Source organism: Mesoplodon mirus, assembly GCF_964341445.2.
Source record: "Mesoplodon mirus genome assembly, chromosome: 13".
Classification (NCBI taxonomy): domain Eukaryota; kingdom Metazoa; phylum Chordata; class Mammalia; order Artiodactyla; family Ziphiidae; genus Mesoplodon; species Mesoplodon mirus.
In genome coordinates, this window is record NC_138989.1 from 32,871,990 (window position 1) to 32,899,680 (window position 27,691).

Here is a 27,691-nt window from a genome sequence, read left to right on the forward strand (position 1 = left end):
TGCTACAATAGATTCTTAGATAGAGTGTTCCCAAATAGCCTCACAATTTTTATTCTTGGATGGTTCTCTCAGTAAACTGTTCTCAGCTTAAATCTGGCTTTGCCGTTTACTGGCTGTCTGATCTCTTCTCTGCAAACCTCCTAAAAGGTTCCTTTTCATCATCTATGAAAACAATGTTTAGTGGTCATTAAATGAGAATATATATATATTTTACAACTATGCCTGGAATATGTAGGCCCACAGCAAAAGTGAATCCCTTTGCCTTACCAGACATGCCTGCTCTTAGACTGTGGAGTGTTTTGAAGGCGCGATACGAGCATTCTTGTCCTTCCCCGAATAGATGTCTGTCCTCACTGCTATTCCTGTGTCCCCCACCCGATCCACAGCAGAGCTCTGCATCATTGGAAGCAAGATTTACTGTGGTCTTATTAGCACCACTAGTTATGAGTAATGGGTATTGGAATAATATATGAAAACTCCGTTCTTCTTTCTAGAATGAAATTTAAGTCTAAGTCTAGTTAACTGAAAATGTATTCATTTAAAGGTAGACAGGTTCAGGTGCAGTAGAGCCTCTTTCTAAATAAGTTCACATCATACCTATAAGTGCTTATAATTCATTCACCATAAGCCTTTAAAAATAGATTTGAGGCCTCTGACAATAAAATACACATATCCAGTAAGGCTGTTAAAATGGAAATTAAACATTTTAAAACCATATAGCAGGAGCAAACAAGTATAACAATCACTTAGGCTAATAAAACTGTTGTGATTGAGCGTGAAATTTAGCTCCTCTCTTCCTTGACAGATAAATAACTGCTTATTTTCCAACTGCCCGAAGGGGCAGCGAGGAGTGATAATTACCGTCGCGCATCTTACTCAGCTGATGGTTTTCGAGGTGTGACAGTGTGTGAGCCAAGGTGCCAGGAGTCTTGAGGGCGGCAGGATGACGGAGGCAGAGTGGCCAAGCTCCGGGGTCCAGGGAAAGTCCCCGGTGTGGGTTCTGGTTGGTAAATGATGAGGCAAAGCCAGAAGGACAGTGCCAGTCCAGATGATGGCCAGCTACGAAGGATTCGCCCTTGGTTTTTTATATGCTGATCTAGTGCTTAAGTGTCCAAGTTATTTTACCAGCCATTTGATAACTAATGCATATAGTGGTAATACCATCAGGAAGCATCACTGTCTGTTTAAGGATAAGAACTTGAGACAGGGGCCAATTTGATTTTCTGACCTTTGTTTTCCAGTTTATCAAAATCTGAGCAAGAAGGCTCTCTATATTTACTTAGCTTTATGCAAACCCAAATACATGAAAAATCATAAATGTATGAAATACAGTGCTGGAGATGATTTGGTTTTCAAAATTATTCTTTGCTTTACAAAAGGACTCTTTGTAAATATCCTTAAAGTGCCACTCTCCTTCAGTAACAGGACCATCTGGTTAGAATTCTTAAAATTCGATTTTCCTCCAAAGTTATGAAGATCCAAAGATATGAAAATATCTTTCATAAAGACACATATGAATACAGAATTTGGTTATATATTCCAAGTTTAGATGGCCCTTGTAAGGGAGGGTGCCTCATATCATTGGATTAGGAAGGGGTATTTCAAATTTCTGCTGTTTTCATTGTAAGTAATTACATACAGCCTTGGAAAGAATAATATTTCTTAATGAACATAAGGGGAAAATGTTGAATAGAGTACATAAAAAATCATTTCTATCTGCTTTCAAAACATTTTTTAAGATATTATCTTTTTACTGTTTCAGTTTTAGACCTAAAGTCCACAGTAGGATTCCCAGGTTCGGGTCCAATAGCTGAAATAGAAAGGCCTTGCTCTCCTGTATGCAGGATCTGGCTGGAGCGCTTGACCTGCCTTGTTTGTGTTTAGAGGTGGTTTCCTTGCTTTTGAAACATAAACAATTGCATTGCAAAATTAAAAGAGAAGGACATTGAAAGGGTTGAAAAATTAAAGCTTGAGAAAATTATCTCTTTCTCCTTCACTACATTATACACACTGAACATAAACTTCTGTCTACTGGTAAATCCAAAGCAGCAGCTGTCATTCCGGAAAGGATGCCAGTTTTGCCCTTTCACAGCTGGACTGCTTAGTTGCCTGGTACTGGCAGTCACATGCAGTTTGGCTGTGTCCAGAGTGCTGAAATGTCACCATAAATAAATATAGGACCAGATTGGAACAGCCAGCCCTGTATGACAGCTGCTGAATGTAGAGATATTTTAATTGTTAATAGCCCTATTGAGAGATAATTTACAAACAGGAAAATGTACAGATTTTAGGTGTGGATTTTGATGAGTTTGAGAAATGTATAGCCTATATAACGACCACCCCAATCAAGATTTGGAACGTTTCCAATGCCACAGAAGGTTCCTCTGTGCTCCTTTGTGGTCAGAGCTGCTCCCCGCCCCCTTCCAGACAGCCAGGACTTTCTGTGACTGTTGTCAAGCTTCGCATCAACGGAAACACACCGTGTGCAACTCTCCCGAGCCTGTCCTCTGTGCTCAACATGGTGTCTGTTTGACTGATGCATGTTCATGTGTGAATCAACAGTTCATCCTTTTATATTGGTGACAGTGGTCCTTGTATGCATATACCACACTTGTTTGTGAATGGATATTCACCTGGGGTTGGGCATTTAGGTTGTTTCCAGCTTTGGCTGTTCTGAATGAAACCGCAAGGCATACTTGTTCACAGGGCTTTGTATTTTCATCTGTTTTGGGTGGAATTTCCAGGCATCGCAGAGTAGGCACATATTTAGATTTACAATTTAACGTTAGTAAACCATTTCTAAAAGTGATTGTACAATTTTACCGCCCCACTGACATTGTATGAATGTTCTGGGAGCTCCACAGCCTTGCCAGTAATTGGCGTTGTCAGTCATTTAATTTATGGTGTGTAATAGCTGGTCATTTTGGTTTCTCTTATGAATAAGGATGTTGAGGATTTTTTAATCTGCTTATTGACCATTCATGAACCTTTTTTTCCAAGAAGCTTCAAGTCTTTTACCCATTATTTATTGGGTTGTTAAGTCTTTTCTAAGGTAAATGTATTACAAATGCCTATTGCTTCATTTTCCTTTTTATTAACGGTGATTTTGAAGAACTTAAGTTTTTTATTATGATGACAATTGAATTTATCAGTTTATTCATTTATGGGTAGTGCTGTTTTTATGTTAAGAAATTCTTGACTATCTTACTATTATCAAGATTTTATCTTAAGTTTCTTCCTGAGTTTGATAGTTTTACCTTTTATGTTTAGGTCTGTAATCCATTTCAGACTAATTTGTACGTGGGATGTGAGGTAGTTGTCAGCGGGTTCGTTTTGTTTTCACAAGTGGATATCCAGTGGGTCTAGTACCATTTGTTGAAAAGACTGGCCTTTCCTTATTGAATGCCCTTGTTGTGCTTGTTGAAGAGCAATTGACTGTATATATATGTCAATATATGTACACTATTCTGTTCCAAAAATATATTTGTCTATCCTTATGCCAGAACAACACTGTCTCAAGACTGTGGCATTACATACAGTAAGTGTAGAGCTCAGATAGAATGGATTTTCTTACTTTGTTCATTTTTTTCCCAAAATTGTTGTTCCACCTGGTAATATTTACTTTCAGGCTGAAATACTTCCTGCAATATTTCTTGTAGTGCAAATCCTCAGGTGATTACTTTTTCAGCTTTTTCAGTAAAATAAAATTCCTTTATTTTACTCCTTTTTGAAGGATATTTTTATAAAATGTAAAATCTTAGGTTGACAGTGTTTTTCCTCTCAGTGCTTTGACGGTGTCATTTCATTGTCTCCGTGCCTCTGCTGTCTCTGATGAGAGGTTGGCTGACACTCCTGTCATGGTTCCTCTATATGTAATTTGTTGTGCTTCTCTGACTGCTTTCAAGACTTTTTCCTTTGTCTTTCATTTTCAGTAGTTTGACTATGATTTGCCTAGTTTTTTTTTTTCCTTTTTATTTTGCTTGGGTTTTGCTGTTCTTCTTAAGCTTACAAATTGGCATTTGGGGCCAAAATAGGGAGATTTTTTGACATTATTCTTTCAACTTTTATCTTGTTTGGCCATTATTTATGCTCCATGTTCACCTCTCCTTCTGGACCCCAAATACCAATACATGTATGTTAGACCAGTTGATATTATCTCATAAGTACTTGGGCTCTTTTCATTTTTTAAAATCTTTTATTGTGTATACTTGAGATTAATAATTTCTATGAATCTGTTTTCATGTTCACTCACCTTTTTATCCTGCCAGCTACAGTCTGTTAAGCCCATCCAGAAACTTTCTGATTTTGGTTTTCATTTGTAGAATTTCCATTTGTTTCTCTTTTATAGTTTCCATTTCACTGCCCAGATTCCCTATCTGTTCCCTCATCAAGACCATTTTTCCTTTAAACTCTTGAACCTATTTTGATAGCTAAAGTCCCAACAACAAATAGATGTTGTCTGCTAGCTACAACATCTGGGTCAACTCAGGGTCTCTTTCTATTGACTGCTTTTTAAAAAAAAATGAGTATGGCTCACATTCACCTGATTATTTGCATGTCTAATAAATTTTTATTCTACATTGGACATTATGAATGATACAGTGTACAGAGTTGGGAGTATTTGTCTTCCTTTAAAAAGGGTAGTTTGTTTTATCAGACAGTTAATTACTGGCGGTTTCTTAATCTTGTTGAGGCTAATTTTAGCCTTTTTTAGGGCTGGTCTAGAGTAGCCCTTATGTAGGACATGGTTTTGACTCCGACACTATGGACTTTTTGGTGTCTCGGTCAAATTCTCATGGTATTATTGAGCCCTCTCCACTCTGGTCTCTACTCTCCCAGTGATGTGTGTCCTCTAGTGTCTTTGTCTCACTCTCAGCTCTGTATCAGCTGCTCTCTGCTTGGCTTCACCAAGTCTCACCTTGCACATGTGCAGTCCAGCCCTTGGCCAAGGTCCTGTGAGTAGCCCACCTAGACTTCTGGGGTCCCCTTCTTGGAGCTCTATCTTCTCCAGTCTTTGTCCTCCAATTTCCAGCTGCTTCCTCAGCTCTGAACCGTAATCTTTGTCTCCTCAGCACAGCCCAACTCCTTTTTTATGTTTCTTCTCCCTGTGCTGCTGGGAGGAAATGGTCTCCAGGCTGACATTTGGGGCTCATCTTGGTGCACTTAGGGATCACATTTCTGTGCTGCCTCTTGTCCAGTGTCTGAAATCACCACTTCATATATTTTGTCCAGTTTTATAGTTGTTACTCTGTCATGTGCAGAAGCCTCAGTGTGGTAGAAGTATTGTTTTGAACGTTGTTCCTAAGATTACTTGTTCTCAGACTTAAGCTTGCATCAGATGCATCTGGAGGACTCGTTTACACAGAGACCCTTAGGCCCCATCCTTTAGTATTTCTGATTCAGTAGGATTGGATTGGGGCCTGACAATTTGCATTGTCCAGGTGATAACTGATGCTGCTGGTCTGGGAACCACACTTTGAGAACCACTTACTTGGAAAGATGGATCTTGAGAAAAAAATGTTGAGATTTTATTTGGCACTTACTGCACACAATTTTACCTTTCTTTTGGGGGGGGTAATAATACTTACATCTCAGTTTATTATAATGCTATACATCTTGCTCTTTTCATTCAAAGTATGAATTAATGAGGATTTTTTTTTGCACTGAGAAGGATAGATTCTCCGTTTAATTGATAGAAACAGAAAATCCACGAGAGAATAAGTAAAGTTATTTAACAATGAAATACTACCATTCTTCTTTTTTTTTTTGCTTTCACAAATAAATTTGATTCTTTCAAGTTATGAAACTTGTAAAACATGGAGTGTGATAAGTTTCAGAAGTAATTGCTTTTTGATTCAGAAATTGGGTTTTATTTTAATTATTCTCAGACTTATTTGTATATATGTGACGTAAGTGTGTGTGTGTGTGTGTGTGTTTTGTAGGTGAGATGTGAAACAGTGATAACCAGTAGGCTTGCTGGACCGGGCTCTACCTTGTCGTGTCCTCAGGTTTCCTGACAACTTACACTTCATCCTTTAATAGCAGTTAAGATAGCTCTCAATCCTTCTACCTTAGCAGCACATATTATCTGCCTTCTTGGCCTCTTTTGGTGCAATGGCCCCATCTCTCATTTGTCAGGATTTTGACATTTATTGCTTCCTTTCACTCTACTCCATATATTTCCTGTCAGTGTAAGGTTTATACTGGTGTCAGATGGTGACTCTCATTGTTGAGGGTGCTGACATTGTTCTTGCAGTGGCTGCAGAACAGGAAGTGTTCTCTCAACAACATCATAGAATATCTTAGATGGGAAAACAGATTCGTCCTATCCTTTCAAATTCTAATCAATCCTTGACAGGTTTTTTATTTCTTTATTTTTATAAATTTTTAAATTTATTTTTGGCTGTGTTGGGTTCTCGTTGCTGCACGCGGGCTTTCTCTAGTCTCAGCGAGCGGGGGCTACTCTTCATTGCGGTGTGCGGGCCTCTCATTGCAGTGGCTTCTCTTTTTGTGGAGTACAGGCTCTAGGCACGTGGGCTTCAGTAGTTGTGGCCCGTGGGCTCAGTAGTTGTGGTGCATGGGCTTAGTTGCTCCATGGCATGTGAGATCTTCCTGGACCAGGGATCGAACCCGTGTCTCCTGCATTGGCAGGTGGATTCTTAACCACTGTGCCACCAGGGAAGTCCCGACAGATTTTTTAATGTAACAACTTTTTAAATTTTTTGGAAAAATTGGTACAACAGCTTTTGGTGGTTAGCCTAGAAAGCTGTTTCATAGCACAGTTTCAATATTGTTTCAGCTGTAATGTGAGATTACAACAATTTTAATCTCAATTTCAGAGATATGTTCTCTAATATTTTGACACAGGCATAGTGATATACTGATTACTAAGTTCTCATTTCCCACAGGTTCATTTTGATGGCTGGGACCACAAATATGACTATTGGATGGATACAGACAACCCTGACATTCGCCCAACCAGATGGTGTGATGTCACAGGTCATCCTCTGGAAGTGCCTCATCGTGAGTATCTTGCTCTTTGTGTTGTTGCTTTTTAAATACTTAGCCTGGAGCCTATCTTAATGCTGTTTATTTCATGTCATTATAAGTATCTTAAAGCTCAATATCACATGGGTGAATTGATTAATCAGCACTACAGCTACACTGAAAGCCAGTTATTCACAGTTAAGCCTCAAAAGACATGCTCTATATAAATGAAGAGTTATCAACATTAAGGAATTATTTTGATAATGGTGTCTGGCAGAATCTTTGTTTTCCACATTTTTGTTTGGAAAACTGAGCCAGGTCTAAATCCATCTAATTTTGGCCTTCGCTTTTAGCTGAAGTACTTTTTGTTTTCTTAAACATCTTATCTTAATTGATTTTGTTTTATAGAGTAGGTTCAAAAAGTTTTAGAAGAACAGAAGTATTTTAAAATTCAACAATTAAAAAAATTGTAGTTGTAAAAATTGGAAAAAAGGCAACCTTCTGTTATATCGGTCTCTTCATTATTTCTGTCTTTCTAGGTACTTAAAGTTAAGGAGGTAATTAACCATTCTAAATTCTAATAAACCTCGAACCAAAATATTTTATTCTTTCGTCTGCAGGATTCCTCTGATCAGATTAGGCTGACATGACTAATAACTAGTTTCAGACATTTTGTGAGCACTCTCTATCCTTATGTTTGCTTTGTTCCCCCACTGCTTCTGTTGTCCTCCCTTTGGTTTCTTGGGGTGAAGGTAGCCTTCTATCCTGTTAATGAGGATAAATCAGCCCAACGTGCTTGAACCTTAGATCTAAAAGGATTAACTGCGTCTTTGAAAGAGTTCCTTAACTTCTTTTAGAAATAAGGAGAATTACTGACTTAATAACTTGACAGACATTTTGACATTGTGCTAGATTCTTCAAAAGCTACACATGGATGAGGTGCAGGTCCTCGTGTAACTTACAGTGCATTAGCAAGTGCAGGGTCAGCATACAGAGAATGTAAAACTGGGGGAACAAAGTCAGTTCCATAGAGGGGGGAAGGGTTAGCATATTTGCTTTGGGCTTTTTGCTGGTCCCACTTTCTGTTCTCCCTGATCTTGCATCCCATCTTGCCAGGGAGGTGTCTCCCCACCCACCAGCACGCACATTCTGTCCCTCATCCCAGTAAGCTTCTCAAGTAGGGATTTCAAGGGAGGTGGGCCCGGATCAGCGTTTCAGGTACAGAGACAGCTGTCTTCACTCCGCCTCACCCATTACCTGTTCCTTGGTCAGTCTGCCTACCTGGCTTCTCGACCCATATGTCTCAGAAGCTTCGCAAAGTCTATGGATCGAACCTCAGCTCCATCCCAAGCCAAAAGCTTGTCTTTCTACCATAGCTTCTGCTTGATTCCAAAGTTGCTGCTTCCCATGCAGTCATTCTAGACTCTGCCTCCTCCCTTCCCCTCCCTCACCCCACACATACAGCCAGTCATCAAGTCTTGATGGTTCTCTTTCTTAATTTCTCAGAACCCATCTCTGACCCCTTCTTCCCCTTGCCAGTACCATTGCATTTGAGTTCTCATCATAGGTACAAATGGTTTGCAGAATATGGTCTGTAATTTGCTAGTTAGTGAGTCACACTGATCCTCCCAATCTAAAAATTCAGGCTCTAAAGGCAGGATTGCCTAGTGGTTGAGCATGTGAAATCTGGAGTCAGAATGCTGGGATGTGAATCTCAGTATCACTGCCTTGCTTAGCTGTGTGATCTGTGCCTGTTTCCTCATCTAGAAAATGGAGGTGATATTAGTGTGTCAGTCTCATAATCTGTAATGATGAAATGAGATAAATTCGTGCATAACACCTCAAAAACTGCCTGGCCCACAGGATGTGCTCAATTAGTGTTAGCTGCTATCAGAAAATGATGTAACATTCTATAGATTTTCATTTTTACCTAAAACTATGTGAATTATTAAGGATTACAAAATTCAAAATTGTGCCAAAATGAATAGGCGACTAGAGTTTTCCAAATATTTAAATTTAGTTTTTTCTTAAGTTAGGCTTTCATGTATTCCTGGCAATATTATATAAGACTCCTGTTTTGAGTATGTGCACTTAAGTAATTGGAATCCCTATTATTTGGGGGAATTGGATGTCTTCAGTTGGTCATGATATTGTATTACTGCTGTGCTTGCTTTTTGGTTATAAATGTGTTTGTTTGGATTAATTATTATTAATGCAGTTTATTATAGGTTACTTGTTTAACCTTATTTTTTGTAATTATTCATATCTGCATCATTAGTCTTATTAATTTTTAAATACCTAGATTTTAAGACATATTCATAGTGTGGTTCAATATATATCATCCATGGCCCCATCATTAAAGCAAAAATACACACACACACACACACACACACACACAATCCTACTCCAGTATTTATTTGCCTACTTATTTATCACAGAATCTTTTTCCACTGGAAAGTAAAGACAAATGGCTTGTCTAGGTCCTCCAGCAAAACAAAATTTGACGGTCTAGTATTGATGTTGCAACAGCTTCCTAGCTATCTTGTCTCGTTTCTTTGCTGTCATAGTCTGTGTAAAACCCAAATCTAACCTCTTAGCAGTATCTTTAGACTTGAGACTCCTTCACGTGTACCAGGCCTGTCGCAGTCTGTCCTCTGCTCACCTTATGCCTTACCCTTCCACCGTTTTCCACCAAGAACAGAATTACTTCATTTATACTAAACAGAATGACCCATAGTGCCTTGAACATTGGCCTCATCAGATTCTAAAGACAATATGTCAGCTACACTCTGCTCCCTGAACTTTGTTTACAGAAAGTCACACCCTGCAGTGGGTGTCAGAAGCCTGTGTGGTGGGGAGCTGGCAGGGGCACTTGCTCCACAGTATGGACCATATGTAGCCTCTTCACTCCTGTCCCATCTCTTGTGGGTGTATTTGTACAAACAACCACATCAAATCATCTTTTACTGCCCATGCTATTTTAAGTCAAAGCGTTGATCTTATTTACTCATACAATTCAAACCAAATTTGTATGTTCAATATCTTTGATAATCAGATCAAAGTAATTAGTGGATTGGCCAAAAAGTTCATTCGGCTTTTCCATACCATTTTACTAAAAATCTGTACCAACTTTTCGGCCAACCTGATACATTTTGTAAGTAGATCTATAAAACCACATAGAGCATTTTATCACATATGAGCAGATAAAGTCATCTTACCGACATTAATTTTCAGATATTTTAAGGTATTTTCAGATATTTTAACTTTCAGACATTGTTAGTACTCTGTTGTTTTACTTCTGTGATATTTATGGGATTCAACCTTTGCCTTCAGTGCTTTATTATATATAATATGATAGCTTTGTTGATCAAATATTGCAAAGACTACTAAACGTTTAGGGCTTGGAAAAAGGCTTAATTTTTATTGTAACTTATTTAATTTTGGCTGCATTGGGTCATCGCTGCTGCGTGCAGTCTCCCTCCAGTTGCTCACTCCCTGCCACGGTGTGCATGCCTCTCACCGCGGCAGCCTCACCCATTGCGGAGCATAGGCTTCAGGTACACAGGCTTTAGTAGTTGTGGCATGCAGGCTCAGTAGTTGTGGTTCGCAGGCTCAGTAGTTGTGGCTCGCGGGCTCTAGAGCGCAGTCTCCGTAGTTGTGATGCACAGGCTTAGTCGCTCCGCAGCATGCGGGATCTTCGCAGACCGGGGCATGAACCCATGTCCCCTGCATCGGCAGGCGGACTCTCAACCACTGCGCCACCAGGGAAGCCCTCTCATGCACATTTTATTAGAGTTAATTAAAATTTTGTTTTTCTAAATGAGTTTGTATCTATTTCTAATGTCATTCAATCAATATATTTATACTCACTGCAGAAACCAAGCCAAGATGTAGTACATGCTGTATAGCCCCATACTTCTGTAGAAATGTTTGTGCAGTGTATTTTGGCCAAGACCATGATATTTAATAATTCATAATATTCAATCACAAGGGACAAATGTAAGTTCTTGAAAAGGTAACTGTGAAAAGCCTCTTGAGAGTGAAACTTGAATGTCCCCATTCAGCTGGGAAGAGCGCCAGCTTGTAGGATCAGGTGACGATGACTTCCTCTTAGCCTCTGTTACCAGCCAGGTGCTCACTGGCACTTCACCTTGTGTCCACTTCCGGATTGAGATCTCCTTTTCTTAGGCCATGCAGGCACAATTTTCCTGTTTTATCTGACATATAATCCTGCATGGTGGACTTTTTTTACAAGTAGAATCAAAATTAAATAATGAAGATTTAGCACTAAGGTGTCAGGATCTTTCTGTTGTGCTTTGCATTCCCTGAATGTCCTTAAAAAGATATAAAAATGTCAGAATCAAAAGCCCATGCCAACTTCAGGCAGCTACAGCATTGCCTTTTGGCAGTCTTTTTAGTCATAGCGTTTGGGAACTGTAATCCCAGTCACATTCAATGCTAAATTTGTTTAAATAGAGCTCATTTTCTTTTATTAGATTATTAATCATTTACCCACAAATCCACCAGGCAATGGGATGCCCGATGTTTTTTGCTTTGGAAATTTACCAAGCTTGAGAAGCAAGATGATAGACTTCAGAGTTCGAAAAACTTGGGTTTAGATTTCCATTCTGCTCTGACTGCCTGTGCCTTTGGGCGAGTTACTTCACCTCTGGGACTCGCAGGCTTGGGAGATGAAATGCCTTGACCACCATAATGTCTGCTGCTGGTTGTCTGGGCTCAGTGACCCTACAGGAAGGAGCAGGGCTGGGTGAAGAGCACAGGCACATTTGCTTCCTAGGCCGCCATTTCTCTTCATTGATCCAGAAAATTGGGAGTTGACTTTACTTCCTAAAGCTTAAACAACCAGTATGGTTCTTTGTTACAATTGCACTGTCCGTAAAGGGGTTGCTGATCTCTGAGCGAATTTGGAATGACATGTAGGACAGTTTGAAAAATTTAGAATGACTGACTTAGACTTAAGAAAAGCAGGCCCTCAGGGCTTCCCTGGTGGCGCAGTGGTTGAGAGTCCGCCTGCCGATGCAGGAGACACGGGTTCGTGCCCCGGTCCGGGAAGATCCCACATGCTGCGGAGCAGCTGGGCCCGTGAGCCATGGCCGCTGAGCCTGCACGTCTGGAGCCTGTGCTCCGCAGCGGGAGAGACCACAACAGTGAGAGGCCCGCGTAATGCAAAAAAAAAAAAAAAAAAAAAAAGAAAAGAAGGCCCCATAAGCCCCATGAAACTATGAATGAAAGAACTTTGCTGTTCTTTAAAATAAAAATCTGTGAATATGTTTTGCACCCAGTTCCAATGTGCGTGTGGGTTTTTCACCCACACCAAGCAATTCTCTGACACCAGCCAGGTGTCCCACGGTTCAGCTCAAGTCTAATACTGTTTACTGGAGGTTAGGGCTCAGTCCTACATTACTGCCCCCCATCCTCATCCCCAGTTCACACACCAGTCACAAGTCCAGGTGGTCAACCTGTGCTTCCGGGGGACTGGCTGTAGATCTGGAGGTTCCCACCACCCTCTCCTTAGGTTTGATTTGCTAGAGCGGCTCACAGAACTCAGAGGAACAGTTTACCCGCTAGGTCACTGGTTCATCATTAAAGGATCTAACTCAGGAACAGCCTGTGGAAGAGATGTTCAGGGTGAGGTCTGGGGGAGGGGTCGGAGCTCCCCTGCCCTCCCCAGGCCCCACTCTCCCCCAGTCTCCAGGGTTTCGCCAACCTGGCCATCCTTTGGGGTTTTTGTGGAGGCTTCATTACGGAGGCACGACTGATTAAATCATTGGCCATTGGTGATGGAACTTGACTTCCAGCTCCTCTCCCCTCCCTGGGGTCGGGGCTCAGGTTGGACTGGAAGTCTGGAAGTTCCAAAGCTCTGATGATTGGTTCTCCTGGCCACCGGCCCCCATCCCTCCATGCTTTCCAAAAGTCACCTCATTAATGTTAACAGAAGACACAGGAAATTCCAAGGACTTTAGGAGCTCTGTGCCAGGACAGGGATGAAGACTCAGTACATACTTCTTATTATAACTCACGATAGCAGCCGTAAATGTACACCACTAGAGACATGAAGTTATTCTCACTGTCATCCGGTAGCTTTCTGGTTGTTGGACAAGACGCATGTCAGCAGCTCTCCTCTGCGCTTTCCTCAGTCGGTCGGCACAGCTTGCAGCTCCTTCACGCCCAGTGTGGGCTGTGGCCCTGTCCTCTGTCCTCCGGTCTGCTCCTGCCTCTCTCCTTAGTCTACAGGGGTGGCTCCTTGGCCTCTGGGTGGGCTCTGCGTTCCTTGTGCCCAGTGTTTATGCCACAGCATTTGGGCGGAAGGTGAAGTTCTTTGCAGTCAAGGGTCAACTCCTCTCCAAAGCTTTGTCTGATGTCCTCAGGGAGATGCGTTGTCTCCTCATCCTCGTCATCCCGCAGGATTTTGACCTCTGTTCTGTTGTGTTACAGTGACATTCTTCTTGCCGCCCTCCTGCCCTGGAGTCCTCACCTGGGGGCCCTCACTTGGAGGCCCCTGGAAGCTCCCGCCAGGGTTTTGGCTCTTGTCCCTGCTCGCTCTCAACTGAAAAAATAACGCACAACACGAGAGTTGTGAGTTAAGTTTTATTTGGGGCAACATGGGGACTATAGCCCAGAAGACAGCATTTCAGAAAGCTCTGAGAAACTGTTCCAAAGATGTAGGGGGAAGGTTGGTATAGATGTGATTTTGGTGAAGGGTGAAGCGTGCAACCAAGCACATATTTTTTGCAGAAGGTTACTGCTAGTGACAAGGAGCAGACGTCACCATGAAGGATTTTAGTGCTTTTCTAGACACAAGGAGATACAAGAGTTGGGCTCATAAAATCAGCTCCCGAAAATATCTAACTATCTGAAGACCCGTTGTGCCAGTTTTTCCCAAAGCACAGAGTTCGCCCTGAGCTCGTTTCAGGGGGTGTAGAAGGTCAGCAGCTACAGCGGCTCGTGGTTTAATCCTCGTCGAGGTAGATGGCAGCTGCCAGTTGGTAGCTGGCATCGCCCGGCCCGCCGCCCTGGCCCTGGCACTGCCCGCAGCACACCAGCTGTGTGTCTCCGCTTGAGCCGCTGCCGTTCCTTGGCTTGCAGCGGTATGCCACCGCGTGCTACCTCCTGAGGCTCGCTCAGGTGTCCCCTCCCAGACGAGCCCCCTGCACCCTTTGGCCCCGGAGCCGCCTCTGTTTCTCGGCACAGTCCCTGCGTACCGACTGGTGTGATGTGCTTCTGTGCCTCTGTGCCCTCCGTCCTGCTTTCTAGAATAGCTCTCCCTGGCAGGCAGGGGCCGCCCGCTGCTGCTGGTCCCCATCGCAGGCTCATCCCGCCGCCACGAGCAGGCAGGCTCGGGCTGCAGACACAGGCTGAGTGGGGAACGGTGGCTCCCGGAGACCACGAGGTCTGCAGGGCAGGCTCTTTGTATCACTCACCTCTGCTGCTCTGACTGTTCACAGCTCTTGCAGGTGGTGGATGCGTGTCAGAAAAATGCCTGTGACGGGGCCAGAGTCAAGTATGCTAATCAGCCACCTGGCCTGGCCCTCTGACCCTAGCTGACCTCCCCCACCACCCCACCCCGTGGACCAGGATGGCTCGGCCCCATCCGCCATGCACAGTGGGCCGCTGAACGTTTGGCCCATCTGTTTGTCATCTTCCTGACTCCCTACACTTTATAAATGTCATTTGTCTGTACTTATTTCACCCCCTTGCCCCTTCAGGCCTTGTTTTCAACACTCTTTTAGAAATCAGAGTTAAACAGAAGGAAATATTCAATTGCATGGAAAAGTTTTGTTCATATTTTAAAGTAGTAATAGAAATAATAAAATAGAAATATGACAGGTCCCAGTGCCTCTAATAAAGTAGATATAGCTGGAGACAAAAGAATCATCGTTTAAATTAAATGCAGATTTGGACGCGCCATGTGGTAACCAATCGACGTTTCTCACCAGCGTTAAGTATAAAGTGTTTTTTTCTGAAATGACAAAGTACCAAGTGCCATCACAGGAACCGGTGGGGATGTGGGTGACACAGGGCCACCAGCCCTCCAGGGAGAGCATCTCCCGGCAGGTGACCCTCCCAGCAGACTGGACTGGCCTCTGTGTTGGAGCCGTGAATGCCCCATCCCAGCTTGAGAGGAACAAACCGCCCTCTCAGCAAGGGTACAGGACCCAGCAGGTGTAGGAGAGAGGTTTTGATTCTTATTCTCGGAAAGTTCCAGCCAACTAGAAAAAACGCTTTATCCTTGGGAGGCACCAACGATGTGGAGGTAGAACATAAACCTGCCAGAATCCTCTGAGCTCGTCAATCCCCCAGCCATCATTCAGGGCCTGGAGACGCAGTGGTTTGCCCACCTTGTTAGAGACAAAGGTGGGCCTCTGGCCCTGGTCAGAATGTTCTTCCTGACTTGGCTGAATCCACAGTGTGTACCTTTATAATCAGGTCAGGCTCCACTCCCGTTACCCCTCTTCAGGTGCGCTGTGGGTGGGGTGACCCAGCCGGTATGAGGTTCCAGCCACAGAGAGGCCTCTGGCAGTGCTGAGCCTGGGTTTCCAGAAAGGGACAGCAGCCTCTGTTTTACAGCATCAGCAGCATTGCAGGAGGCATGATATGGGAAGTGGGGGGCAAAACATAGAAATAGGTGACATTGCATCACAGCCTTATGCCTGGAGAGTCTTCAGTCAGTGTACGTTGCTCATGAAAATCAGCAGCTCACAGGGTGTGCAGCTGCTTCTAGGGAAAAGGCTGGATAAGCCTCACTGATCCATAAAGAGGAATCCTTCTTGGGCCTTGGGGACTAGTAGCTTCACGCCCCAAGATACTGTGGTCTGGCTGTTTTCTCTAGTCCTCAACTCTCTCTTTACGTGGCTTTTGTATCCTGACCCCAGGCCTCTGCTTACCCTCCAGCCCTTTCAGAGACCCCGAGCTTCCTCACTAAGGCACGTATGAACGTCTGGGTCCCTTGCGATCCCACACAGGCTGTGCTGAAGCAGAAGGACAGCCTTGGGCTCATTAACTTGGCCACTGGCCACTGCTGCATCATCACCTTCTGCCACGTGGGATCTTTCCCTAGTGATGCACAGCCACTCCTTAGTATACCAAAGGAGGGCAGATAGCTGGCCCTCACCCAGCCTTGTCTGGGGGCTCCCTATTCATAAATAAATGCCCACTTCAGCACCAGCCTGAGGAGGGGGTAGGATGAGACCAGAGGGGGAAATGCAGGAAGAGAGAGAGAATGTGAGGTGAACACACAACACCTCTGACCCTCTTGTCTTCCTTTCACCTCCCTGTGCTCCACTCACTCCTTTCTTTCCATTTCTTAAATGCAAATTCTTTCCACCCCAGGGCCTTTGCATACGCCATCTTCTCTGTCCAGAATGGTCCATCTGCTCTTCTAAGATATGACTCTTTCCCACCCTTAGAGTTCATCTCAAATGATCCCGTCTGAGCAAGGCCTTCCCTGGCCACATTACATCACTGTGATTTTCCATCTCACCACTCCCTTTGCTCCTCTGTGCATATCACAATACGTAATTACTCTAATTGTCTGTTTCCTTGCTTTCTGTCACTAGTCCCCATGAGACTGTCAGCTTCATGAGTGGAGTATCTGTCAGCATTTCCCCAGTGTCTGGCTTCCAATAAATATTTATCTGTTTATCCACTTCTCTCTCTAAGAGTTGGTTAATCACTTATGCCAAAACAACAAGCATCTCGAGAGACCAGCCTGGGCTTTGGCCTGCAACCTTTATGGAGTGAGGTCTTGAGTAGTAGCTATGCAATTAGTCTGTTCAGGCCCTAGTAGGGGACATGTGGGCCAAACATCTCCCACAGCTAACAAAAGAATCTTTCATGAATAGGAAGTCGACAGGCAGAAAAAGGAGATTTCCTAGCTGGCGTCTGTGTCTAAGTAATCTTGTCATCATTCTTCTTTAGCTTCTGCTTGATTTATGTTTGGAAGTAATTATGATGCTTAATTACAAAATAAACAAAACATTATTATGAAGTTAAAATGTATATTAATAGTAGTACAAACTACTATAAGAACATCTATAACCTTTATAACTTATGTTAAGGACCTTGGGAACATTGCTAATTTATTTAACTGTTAAACATAAATAAGCATAACAGAACACAACTTGATAGAAGATATAGCTCATTTTTATTCCATTTAGTTCATTACCTAGCAGGTGTATAAATACGACAGAATGAATCATAAATACCGTACCATGTGGCCTGGCACATTGTTTATCCTGTTAAGTGAGATAAACGACTTAAATCTACATTAAAGAATAAATGATTAATAAAGCCCTCTTTGGGACCTTTGGGATTAGAAACATTTGGGACCCAATTTCAAATTGGGAATTAGAAAAGTTTTATTCTGTCAGAGGTGGAAATTCACTTAGATTATAAAATAGGAGTTAATGCAGTTATAGCCCAGATATGGAATGATAAATATGATGATGGATAGATGTCTTTCCAAGGAAAAATTGAAGATGGTTAACTTAGCCAGGTAACAGCACATTTCCAATTTCATTCTGTTTTTTTTTTTTTTTTTTTTTTTTTGCGGTACGCGGGCCTCTCACTGTTGTGGCCTCTTTCATTCTGTTTTAAGGAGAATTTCATAAGGAATCTTTAGTACTCGTTCTTCCAAAATACAGCAAGCAAGTAATCAGCAGTTTTAAGAGTCCCTAAGTACTCATTGACTTGATAGACAATTACAGCATATTGTGTTAAAAAAAAAAGTTAGCTATTTTAGAAGTCCCTAATTACAGATTTACATGATAGAATTATCAGGGAAAAATAATACATTCCAAAATGTACTTATAGTCTTAATGATATTAGTGTTTTAAATGTTCCTTGTTGAAGTGCTCATCTTGTATACTCTACCTGCTGGAGGGGTGAAGGCAGGATTCACTCACTTTGTTCTAAAGCTTGGTCTCTGGTGCCCTGTGCAGGTTACCTGCTCCCCGTAGCCACACGCTGTTCACAGCTGAGGTGTCCTGTGACCCGGTGGTCTTAGTTGTCCATTACAGATGCTGGTAGACTGTGTCTAAACAAGGTACATCTCTGGGCAAAGTCACTGGCACTGAAAACAAATGCACACTAACTCCTAAAAGTCATGGAATAACCCAGTGGTTTGACAGTGGGTGAAACGGGTCCTTACCCTGTTCCAGTTTATGAGTCACATCAGGCCACATTTGTGGACGTCAGCACATGGATGTCCACCTTTCAGGATTTCTCTGACAGAGTTGTCACCCTCTTCAGAAGACCATAATGCTTTCAAGAAAAGGGGACAAGATGCAATTATTATACTCCTATTCCTTTGGCCCCCTACGGGGCCTGATTGATGGGATCCTTGGGTGATTGACTGCCTGCCTGGAAATATGACTTGAGAGGGAAGGTCCTCCCTTCTTAGGGGGTAGTGTTTCTGTTGTCACTGAATGGAGGTTTACTTGGTATCACCAGTATACTGAGCGCTGTGCCAGGACTTGGAAAGTCCTTTGGGACATAGTTGTGCACTGGTGACCAGGATGACAAAGCTTGGAGGGAGAGCTGGCCCTGTTACCCGGTACCTCTGGGAGCCTTGGTGGAGGTCATGCAGGGCACTGCAGCGCTAGCTGGGCACCGGGATGCGGTGTGAGGAGAGAGAAATTCCTCCTCCCGAGATGCTTTCTCCTGTCCACACCTACTTCTTCTCTCACACTTAGGGCTTGGAGGTAGGTGAGGGCAACTCCACAGTTGCTTTAAAGACAAGCTTAGTGCTGTTAGCATCTTGGAAATGTTTTGTTCATTTGTCTTTCCTCGTATTAGAAAGATTAAAAAATACTTGTCCGTTTTATTTTATAAGTAGATAACATCTGTAAAGGACTCCATGGAATGATGATAGAATCAAATATTTTTCATGTAAAATAAACACTATATATTTGCATTATAAAAGAAGCTGTATGGAGATTATGGGTTTTGTTTTCCAGTTCACTCTGCATTTTAAGCAACCAAGAATCAAAAAGTTGAAAATTTATACACAAACCTAAAATTGAATGAATACTGCAAATGACAAACTTACAGAACTGAAAATATACAGAATTATTGGGTAACTAAGAGCCTTTGGCTTATACGTTACTTTTCATCCATGCTTTGATATTCATTTTAAGCCAGAAAGTAAAAATTAGAATTGTTTTCCTTGGCAAAAGAGCGAGTTTCACTTCACGTGAGATCACTGTGATGATCAGAGAGGGCAGATCACCGGCCACTTCTTGGGCTAACAGCTCTCCGTGCCTGCACACCCGGCAGCCCAACCACAGACCTTTCCTCCATGCCCTGCTCCAGGGACCCATGCGTCTGGGAGCTCCTTGAGCCGAGGCTGCAGACGCACAGTCAGAGCTGCCCTAGAGCATTCTTTAGAATGCTCCTAATTTGACTGGCGTCATTCCTTCACAGACGTTTTCCATCCGCACCATTATTTCTGTCAGCACCAAACAGTTGAAGGCACTGAGCAGGAGGACACAGCTGCTGACAGCATGCCACCTGTCCTTCTGCAGCCCTGACCCTCTCCTTCAGGACACCGTGCCCTTGAATCATCCTACATTCTCCTTACTGCTGGTTTACTTGGCTCTTTTCCTGGACATGAAAAACCTTTATGTCCTGAGGAATTGTAAAGCTGAGTAAAAGAAACGTGGTTTGGCAAGCTTCTGTTCTTCAGCGTGCGTTGTGTTTTCTAGCTTGGCAAGAACATCCTCCATCATTTTCTTTGAAGTCATCGTCCTCTTTTTCACGTCAATGGACCTGTTTTGTCATGAAAATCATCAGAATGGGAGGGGACTTTTTAAATATAATTCCTCTGACCAAATTTTATGCAATGCCAGGCATCCAGGGAAAATTTAGCAACACAGTGGAGTCACTTCTTATTCTAGGGGTAGCTTCTAAATTCAGCAAGTGAGGCAAAAAAAAAGTGTTCAGTCACAGTTACTGAAGAGTGTGTTTGTGTAAGGCCAGCACAGGGGGTTACCCTTCCATCAGCCAGCTAGACGGTCGGCAGGGTCGGGGAGGTGAGTGATGGGTGAGAGGTGAGGGTCCTGTTGTGGGTACCACGTTGTGAACACCCGGGCCAGCATGAGCTGGGGCGTCTGCTCCCATTATGGGGAGCACGGGGCAGGGGGCTGAGGAGAGGAGTGGGGTCTCTGACTCCGAGCTCGTGCCCCTTCCCATATCCATCTGCGGTGGTCTGGTGTGATCACCCAGTGTTCATTCTGTTCATTTCAGGTGTGTGACGATGACTTTGACATGCGTGGCTACTCCCGCTGACTTTTAAAGCTAGGGATGGTTGATTAAGAAAGATTGTGTGTATAAACATATAAAAGTTGAGATTATAGCAGTTACTTACGGGGCAATGTAGCAGAGGGAAAGGGCACAGATCTGCAAGCCAGGAGCCTTAAATTCTTGTCCGAACCGCCAAAATATGAGTTATGATCTAGCACAAATTATTTAAACTTCTAACCCTTTATTTCCTTCCTTGCAAAAATAACCAGATGGACTCGGTCAGTGGTCCCCAACCTGAGTGGGGAACACTTAAGATATAAGATTCAGAAGCTTGCCTCTGGAATTCTGACTTTGTGGGACCTGCAGATTTACATATTTGAACATCTTTGTGCCCCTTCCTCTGTCCTCTGGTGGACTCCCAGGCTCTTGGGATCCTGCCGTGTCCATGGTCTCTGACCAGGTGTTCAGACCGGACCGAAAGGGCAGTGAGGGTCCATGCTCCGGGGACACTCGTCCAGCCAGAGGCAAGTCAGACTCGGGGTGGTCGGAGCCTGCGACAGGCGCCTTCTCGGAACGGAGGCCTTTGTGTCTGTTATTTGCTCTTTCCGTCCGGCAGCACGTGGACGCCCGGCCGATGGTGTCCCCTCCATGGAGCTCCCCTCCCCGGGGCAGCTCTGACACACCCAGGAAGGGCTGTTGTCTCTCAGGCCTGAAATCCAGCCTGATTCAGAGTCACTGTGATCTGGGCTTGGGTCTCGGTGGGGGAAGGTGAGCTGCTTCTCCCATTTTATCGGAGCATCTGTTACAGACACGACGGAGGAGGGAGGCTCCCTTCCCCTTAGAAACGTGGCAGTTCTGACAACACTGTTCTCAAGTCATTCAACATGGGAACTTCATGAACTGTCAGTTTAGGGTTAGAGTAGGAATCATGGGGAGAAACGTAATTATTAATAAATATTTAAAAGCGTTTCTCAAGCGACTCCCAGCATTTTCCATTAAGAATGTCCAAAAGCTCCGTGGTGAGGAAAGTTCTTAGTGTGGGCACATGAGGTCAAGGCCAATTTGAGGAGAGACTGTGGATGCCGTGGTACCTGCTTTAGGTGTAATCTGCAGGTTATCGGGATGGTGTTCTAATTACCCCACTTTGGAGTCTTGAGTTATAGAGTGTGTTTAATTCTTCTAAATAACTTTTATATTTATGCATGTTTGGCTATGAGAACAGATGACGTTTCTGTCAGCAACTAATCAGTTTGATTTTTTAGTCAGCAAATTATGTGTGACACTTTCAGTGAAAATGGAACTTATTAACTAATTTCCTCTTTTAGTAAAAGGGGGGAAAATTAGTTCAAGGATTGGGAAAGCTCAAAAACAAGTCATAAGCAACCGTGATTTACTTACAGTTTTAGGCCCGTCCATTATCTCCCTTCATATGAATAAGGAAAATCTTGGGAATAAGGACAGCCTTGTGGCTTCTGTTTATTTAGTACCTTGTTGCACAAGGCATAGTTGGGGGGGGAAGAGAGAGAAGTAGAAACGAAGAAGTGAAATAGAGAGTGGGAGAGAGAATGCACGAGAATCAGAGGAGAGGAGGGGGTGGATTTGCAGCATTTTCACTTAGATTAGGTGGGAGTAATCCATTTACATAAACCAAGCACCACTTTTGTCATTTAAAAAAAAAAGCGGTTTTCATATAGAAGATCAGCTAAATTAGGAGTTTCAGAAAGTAAGAAAGTAGTCTTGGTTTTCTATATTATCTTTGAGAGAGAATTTGTATAAAAGTTAAGGTTTAGAAGACAAGTGCATTTGCTTTGATTTCTTTCTTAAAAATAATGGGAAAAAAATGAAATAGGACCGTCTAGTGAAATAGTATTTGTATTGGATGCTTTTCGATGCTCACAGGACGGTTATCAGTTATTGAAAGAAGTAGGTTTAATTCAATTTACTTCAGTTGCATGTAAACCAGTTTCTCTGTGTGCCTGTGTCTCTACCACTCTTCTGTTCCTAAAATTCTGTGCTTCTGTGTGATCTCTGTGGACCCCTCCCAGTTTCCCCTTCCATAAATCAGGGATGTCACTTTCCTGAGTTTTTGAAAGGTTAAAAACGGGTTACCAGGCAGGTTGGCATTTTATGAAGGCCTGTGCTATTCAGTAATGAAAAAAGAGCCTAGTCTTGCGTTTTTAAATAGTTGTGGTATATATAGGTGGTACAAATTCTTTACTTTAGAATGTTTGAAGGAGAGGTGTATGGGATCAAACGTGTATTTCTTCCTCTGTCCTTAATGTCATTATAGCCATATGTCACGCATCACCACTCACACTTCCTCCCAGCCCTGTACCCTCCTCACAGTGGCTCAGGCCAGTGCACAGCCAGGTCTAAGGTGCTTCATCTGATCCCTTGGGCCAAATCACCCCGTTTTCCAGCAAAGCCCTGGTGTCCCTGGTCCTGTGCCCACACGTAGACAGGAGACTTTCCCTGCCCAGCATCCTTGTGTAGTTTACCAGCTGCACACTGTGCCATTCGGCCTCTCATTTAAAACTCTACATGTGATAAGTGCATTTTATTATATTTTGCTAAAAAAATCTTTGCCAGCTGCTCTGCTGTCTCCTTTTAAATATGGAGCAAAGCCCCATGTGACATGTTTCACTTTTCACCGTGGCTGCTCAGAAGCTCTCTCAGGTCTGCTCTGTCCACGCGGCTGTCTCTTCTTACCCCAGGGCACTCTGTGAGGTGGAACCAGTGTGATTACTGTTATGTCCACGGGTCTTTCCCGACTCTACCTCCTTCTAAATGTTTTCCTGCCTTAGGTAGGTGGTTAGTTTACCCTCTTCTACTATTACTGCCCTTGTTATACTTTAAAGGTTTTTTAGATCAGCTGATATTTACATTTTTAGAATTCTTTTTAAACATTATTTTACTGCATTCCCATTTCAGAAAATTATTGTTCTATTTCATTTATATATCATGAAATCTGACAGCCTGAAACCTAGTACAGGCAACCATGGTGTTTGGTTACATTATTTTCTTCTTCTTTTTGAGAAACTCATTATTATAGCAGAACGGGTATTTATTGTCCCTAATTTCATTAGGAGATGGAGAATAGGTATGATTAACCTATAGTTTCAGTTGGAAAGATATGCTTATTATTTGCATCCTCAAACATTTGGGGTAATTAGTTCATTAAATCTTTTTAGCAAACTATGATATAAATTTCCCGGGGGTGGGGTGGGAGAAAACAAAACAAAACAGGATACTAATCTAAAAGTTTCCAATCCAGAATAAAGATAGTGGAAGCTTAATTACTTGGAGTGAGAACATGTCCATATTTTAACGGTTTGCTTTATTTTTAAATTTTTAGTCCTAGATTTAATCCTGTTGCTCTCCTTGCCCTTAATCGCAGCTGATGATCTCACTGCCTATTTGACTGAGAAAATGAAAGCTCTCGGTGGAGAAGCTGGTCCTCCCGTCCCCACGCGCTGCCTTCCTTCCCCGGAGGCTGGCCATGCTCGGGCCTCGCTGGCCGTGACTCAAGGACCTTTCCCCACAACTATAGCCTCTCCTTCTACATTGTCCGGTTCCTTCTACGGAAACATTCCTGTCATCACTCAAAGAGAAACAGTAAGGAACACACCTTGACCACAACCCACTTTCATATCACCTTTTCTACTAAAACGCCTCAAAAAAGTAGTTTCTGCCATTGTTTCCCCCTTTCTTCTCTCCCTTCTCCCTTGAAGGTCAGTCTGGCTTGTTGGTGTCTGTCCACTGCAGGCCCCAGGCATCACAGCCTTCATGCCTTGGCCCCAGGCACATGGCTTCCCGGCCTCCTCCCTCCTCCTTCCTTTTAGTCTCTACCCATTGTGTCGCCCAGAGCTCAGTCCTCAGGCCTCTCCTCCACTCCACGGACACAGACTCACTGTGGCATCTCAGGGAAGGATGTGGTTGAAATAACTCTTCTCCATGTTGTTCCCCAGGTCTCAGTGCAGCTCGCACGAGGGAAATGCAGTTTTAACCTGCTCTGTATCCATCCAGCATCTCCCCTGCATGCCGGTGCCTAGGGGTGGCACCCTGTGAGTCATGTTCATTCGGGGGTCGGGCCACGTGGGTAGAAGCTGGAGCTCAGAACATCGCAGATCACTGGCTCCCACCTCAAGGTTCCAGACATCCCTTAACTACCAGCAGTTAAGAATCTCTCTGATGCTGGTCACGGCTTTAATGGCAGCCACGGATGCCTCAACCACAGCGCAGAGCCAGCCTGTAGCCCTTCCCGAGCTCTGAGTAGAAGAAGTAAGCGCTGCTCAAAGAACAGGCTGCAGTAAGTTCAGTCCACAGTGACTCACTCCCCACTCGGTCCTTCAGGCGTGCCCTGTCAAGCCCGGCGTCCGGCGGAGACCTCACCGTGGCCCTCGCCACCTCGCCTCTTGCGCCCTTTCCATTGTCCACGCGGCTCCGGCCACGCTGGCCTTCCTGCTGTTGTCCCAGGATGGCTCGTGCCTTCACTGCACACAGGATCCTGTCCGAACATCAGGACCTCTTCCTTGACAACTCTGCCTTGAACCAGGGTCCCCGCTGCCACCCGGTCACTTTCTCTTCCTCCCTTGCACCGTCACTGACGTTACACTGTTTCTTTTTTTCTTTTTTTTTTTTTTGCGGTACGTGGGCCTCTCACTGTTGTGGCCTCTCCCGTTGCGGAGCACAGGCTCCAGACGCACAGGCTCAGCGGCCATGGCTCACGGGCCCAGCCGCTCTGCGGCATGTGGGATCCTCCCGGACTGGGGCATGAACCCGTGTCCCCTGGCTCTACACTGTTTCTATTTGTAGTTTACTCTGTCTCTGGCACCAGAAGGTGAGCTCAAAGCGGGCAGGTCTTCTATTTAGTTCACTGTATCTCTAGCACCCAGGGTACACATAACAGGCACTTGGTATCTCTTTAAATGAATGAATAATCCTCAGTGGTTATTTTTATTTTAAAATTAAGAAGAAATAATGTATCTTGCTTGTCTGTTATCAGTGACATTTGAATCTGTTTTCCTTTTCTGTATCCACTCTAGTGGCTATTACCACCAGGTGCTAATGTCATTTCTCTATAAAACGCTTGCTAAGTGACTGCGGGTAATGATGGTTGAAATAAGGCCAAGAATGTTGCTGCTCAATCCTTACTTGCAGTGCCGGCCGGCATCAATCTGGGGCTCACTTATATGTTTAAGTGAATAGATCATCTTAATTTGCTTCAGTCAGTGTCAGTGTTGTCATTCTGCTCTGGGTCGTCTCTGTACCAAATAACAGTTGGGAGAGGAAACTGCTTTCTGCTCAGAAGGAGGGGGATGATTTCAGCTTCTACCCCACCCTGGCTGGGATGAGGACCCTTCTCATCCACATCACTCACAGTTGCCAGTTCAGGCCATTTTGAAATAAGGACAGCTCCCTTTCTCATTTTCTAGAGATGAGAACAGGCTCTTGTATTTCTCGATTTTGCCTTTGACCCCTTACATCATCTTTACATCACAATAGGTCTACCACTCACATGCAGCCCTAGTTTTTGTTTTAGAGCAATCCCTTGATTTCACAAAAGGAAAAGCAAAATACAATTGCTGTCTTGTTGTAGGGCTTCTTCAGCCGCAAGTACCATAAAAATCTGTTCCCAATACCTTCATCAAAGAGAGGGTTGTTTTTCCTACACGACAGACACTGATGTGCTAGGCCCACGCGGGCAGGTCCTGGGTCCAGGCTCCGTCATCCCTCATTCTCTGCCCTCTTCACCACGTTTGCTTCTGTCCTTGAGCTTGTCACCTCATGAGCCCTTATATCTACGTTCCGTGAAGGTTGAGGAAGGGGGAAACGGGAAAAGCAGCACCAGCACCACCTAAAATTGGGCAAAAAAAGTATTTATGAACATCCAGCGTTGCCCTCCCCCAGACTGTACTGTCTGGAGAGGGTCGAATGGCCACTTCCAGGTGTGAAAGAGGCTGGGAAAGGCAGCCGTGTCAGCCAGGCATGGGCTCGTTGCTGCCCTGAACCGAGTCAGGGTTCCTTAGCAAGGAGGGCTGGGGGAGCGGGTGTTGGGTGGGCACCTGCAGTGTCCGCCCTGGCAGCTGTGGTAACAGAGGAACTCTGTGAGAATGGGGCTCCGTGAGGATGCTTCGCTGTGGTCTCGCGTTAGTACAAACATTGTTCGTGACTCAGATAATTTCCAGTTCACAGGGGTATTTTCCATTTCTTCTTTTTCCTTGCAGCAACAGGTCTACCATTGGATTTACTCCTGCCTGAGTAAAATTTTCGTAGAAGACTTGGATTAAATTAGGAGCTATCGATGCTGCTAGTTGTAGCGAGTAGCTCACAAGAGTTAGCAGACTGAAGGCTGATTTTAGACAATCTAAGCTCTGAAATGAGAATAATATGTGATTATCTCACAGCACTGTGGTCAGGATGTACCAAAACAGCGCTTAGAGGTGGTCACTGTTGTTGTCTTTGTAGTTATTTATTCGTTCACAAACCACACTCTTAGTCAGCGTCTCCTGTGTGCTGTCCCTACTGCGGCAGGTGGGGTGTGGCGGTTAACAAGCTAGATGAGGCGGATGTCCTCCCACCCCGGACTCACCTGCCAGGCGACGAGCAGATAGACTAGGGAGGGCATTTCAGGCAAAGTGGTAAAAAGAAGGCAAGAAAGCGTGATACGGTCAGCGATGCTCTCTCTAAGGAAGGGATTTCGAGCTGAGAACATTTTTTCTTGAGACCTAATTCTTCAAATAGCCAAGTTACAAGTAAGATATTCTTGGCAAAAATGCAGTTATTTTCTGGGGAAAAGCATTAATTTTATCATAGGTTCCCTTTTTTCCTAGAGGCAATAACATGAACTATTACAGAATTTACCTGTTTCTTTTCACCAACAGACGGTTCTCTGTCTAATTCACCATCGAGTCAACCCATTAAACTTCATCATACAAAATTACCAAGAAAACTGTTAGGTTCTGTGCATTTTCATTGCATGTTCTCCTTGACTTCTTCTTTGTTATGTCCTTGCTGTGGTTCTTAATGTAATGTTATGTTACGTCCTTGCTGTGGTTCTTAATGTAATAACTCTTCTCCGATAGTCGGGGTCACGCCTCTCCTTACAGATCCTACAAGGAGAGAATTACGACACCCATCAGGGATCTGGAGATAAATATGCATTGATAAAATATCACTTCAAGCCTTGATTGAATCAAGGCTTGAAGTGATATTTGATAAAAGTAATATTTGATAAAATATCACTTCAAGCCTTGATTGAATCAAGTGCATTAAAATAGTCCTGAAATATTCAGTAGCCTTCATTGGGAGGCTGCTGAAACGTTGTCCGCACAGAGCTGCACCTGGGCTGGCAGGTGGGCACTGGCTTGTTGCCCTGTCTGTGGGTTTAGGTTCTAGGCCTTTGTGCTGGTGGCCTTGGGAGCGTGTTGTGAGGCACGGT

At 43.8% G+C, this 27,691-nt stretch overlaps 1 protein-coding gene across 1 annotated transcript in view; it reads left to right on the top strand.

Moving 5' to 3' along the window:
• L3MBTL4 (L3MBTL histone methyl-lysine binding protein 4) overlaps positions 1–27,691 on the top strand; it is a gene marked incomplete at its 3' end in the record, with an annotated part of 408,304 nt that overhangs the window by 169,876 nt on the left and 210,737 nt on the right. The window contains 1 exon segment of the mRNA XM_082640598.1: positions 6,909–7,023. Within this exon segment, the coding sequence (XP_082496724.1) occupies positions 6,909–7,023 (115 nt within the window).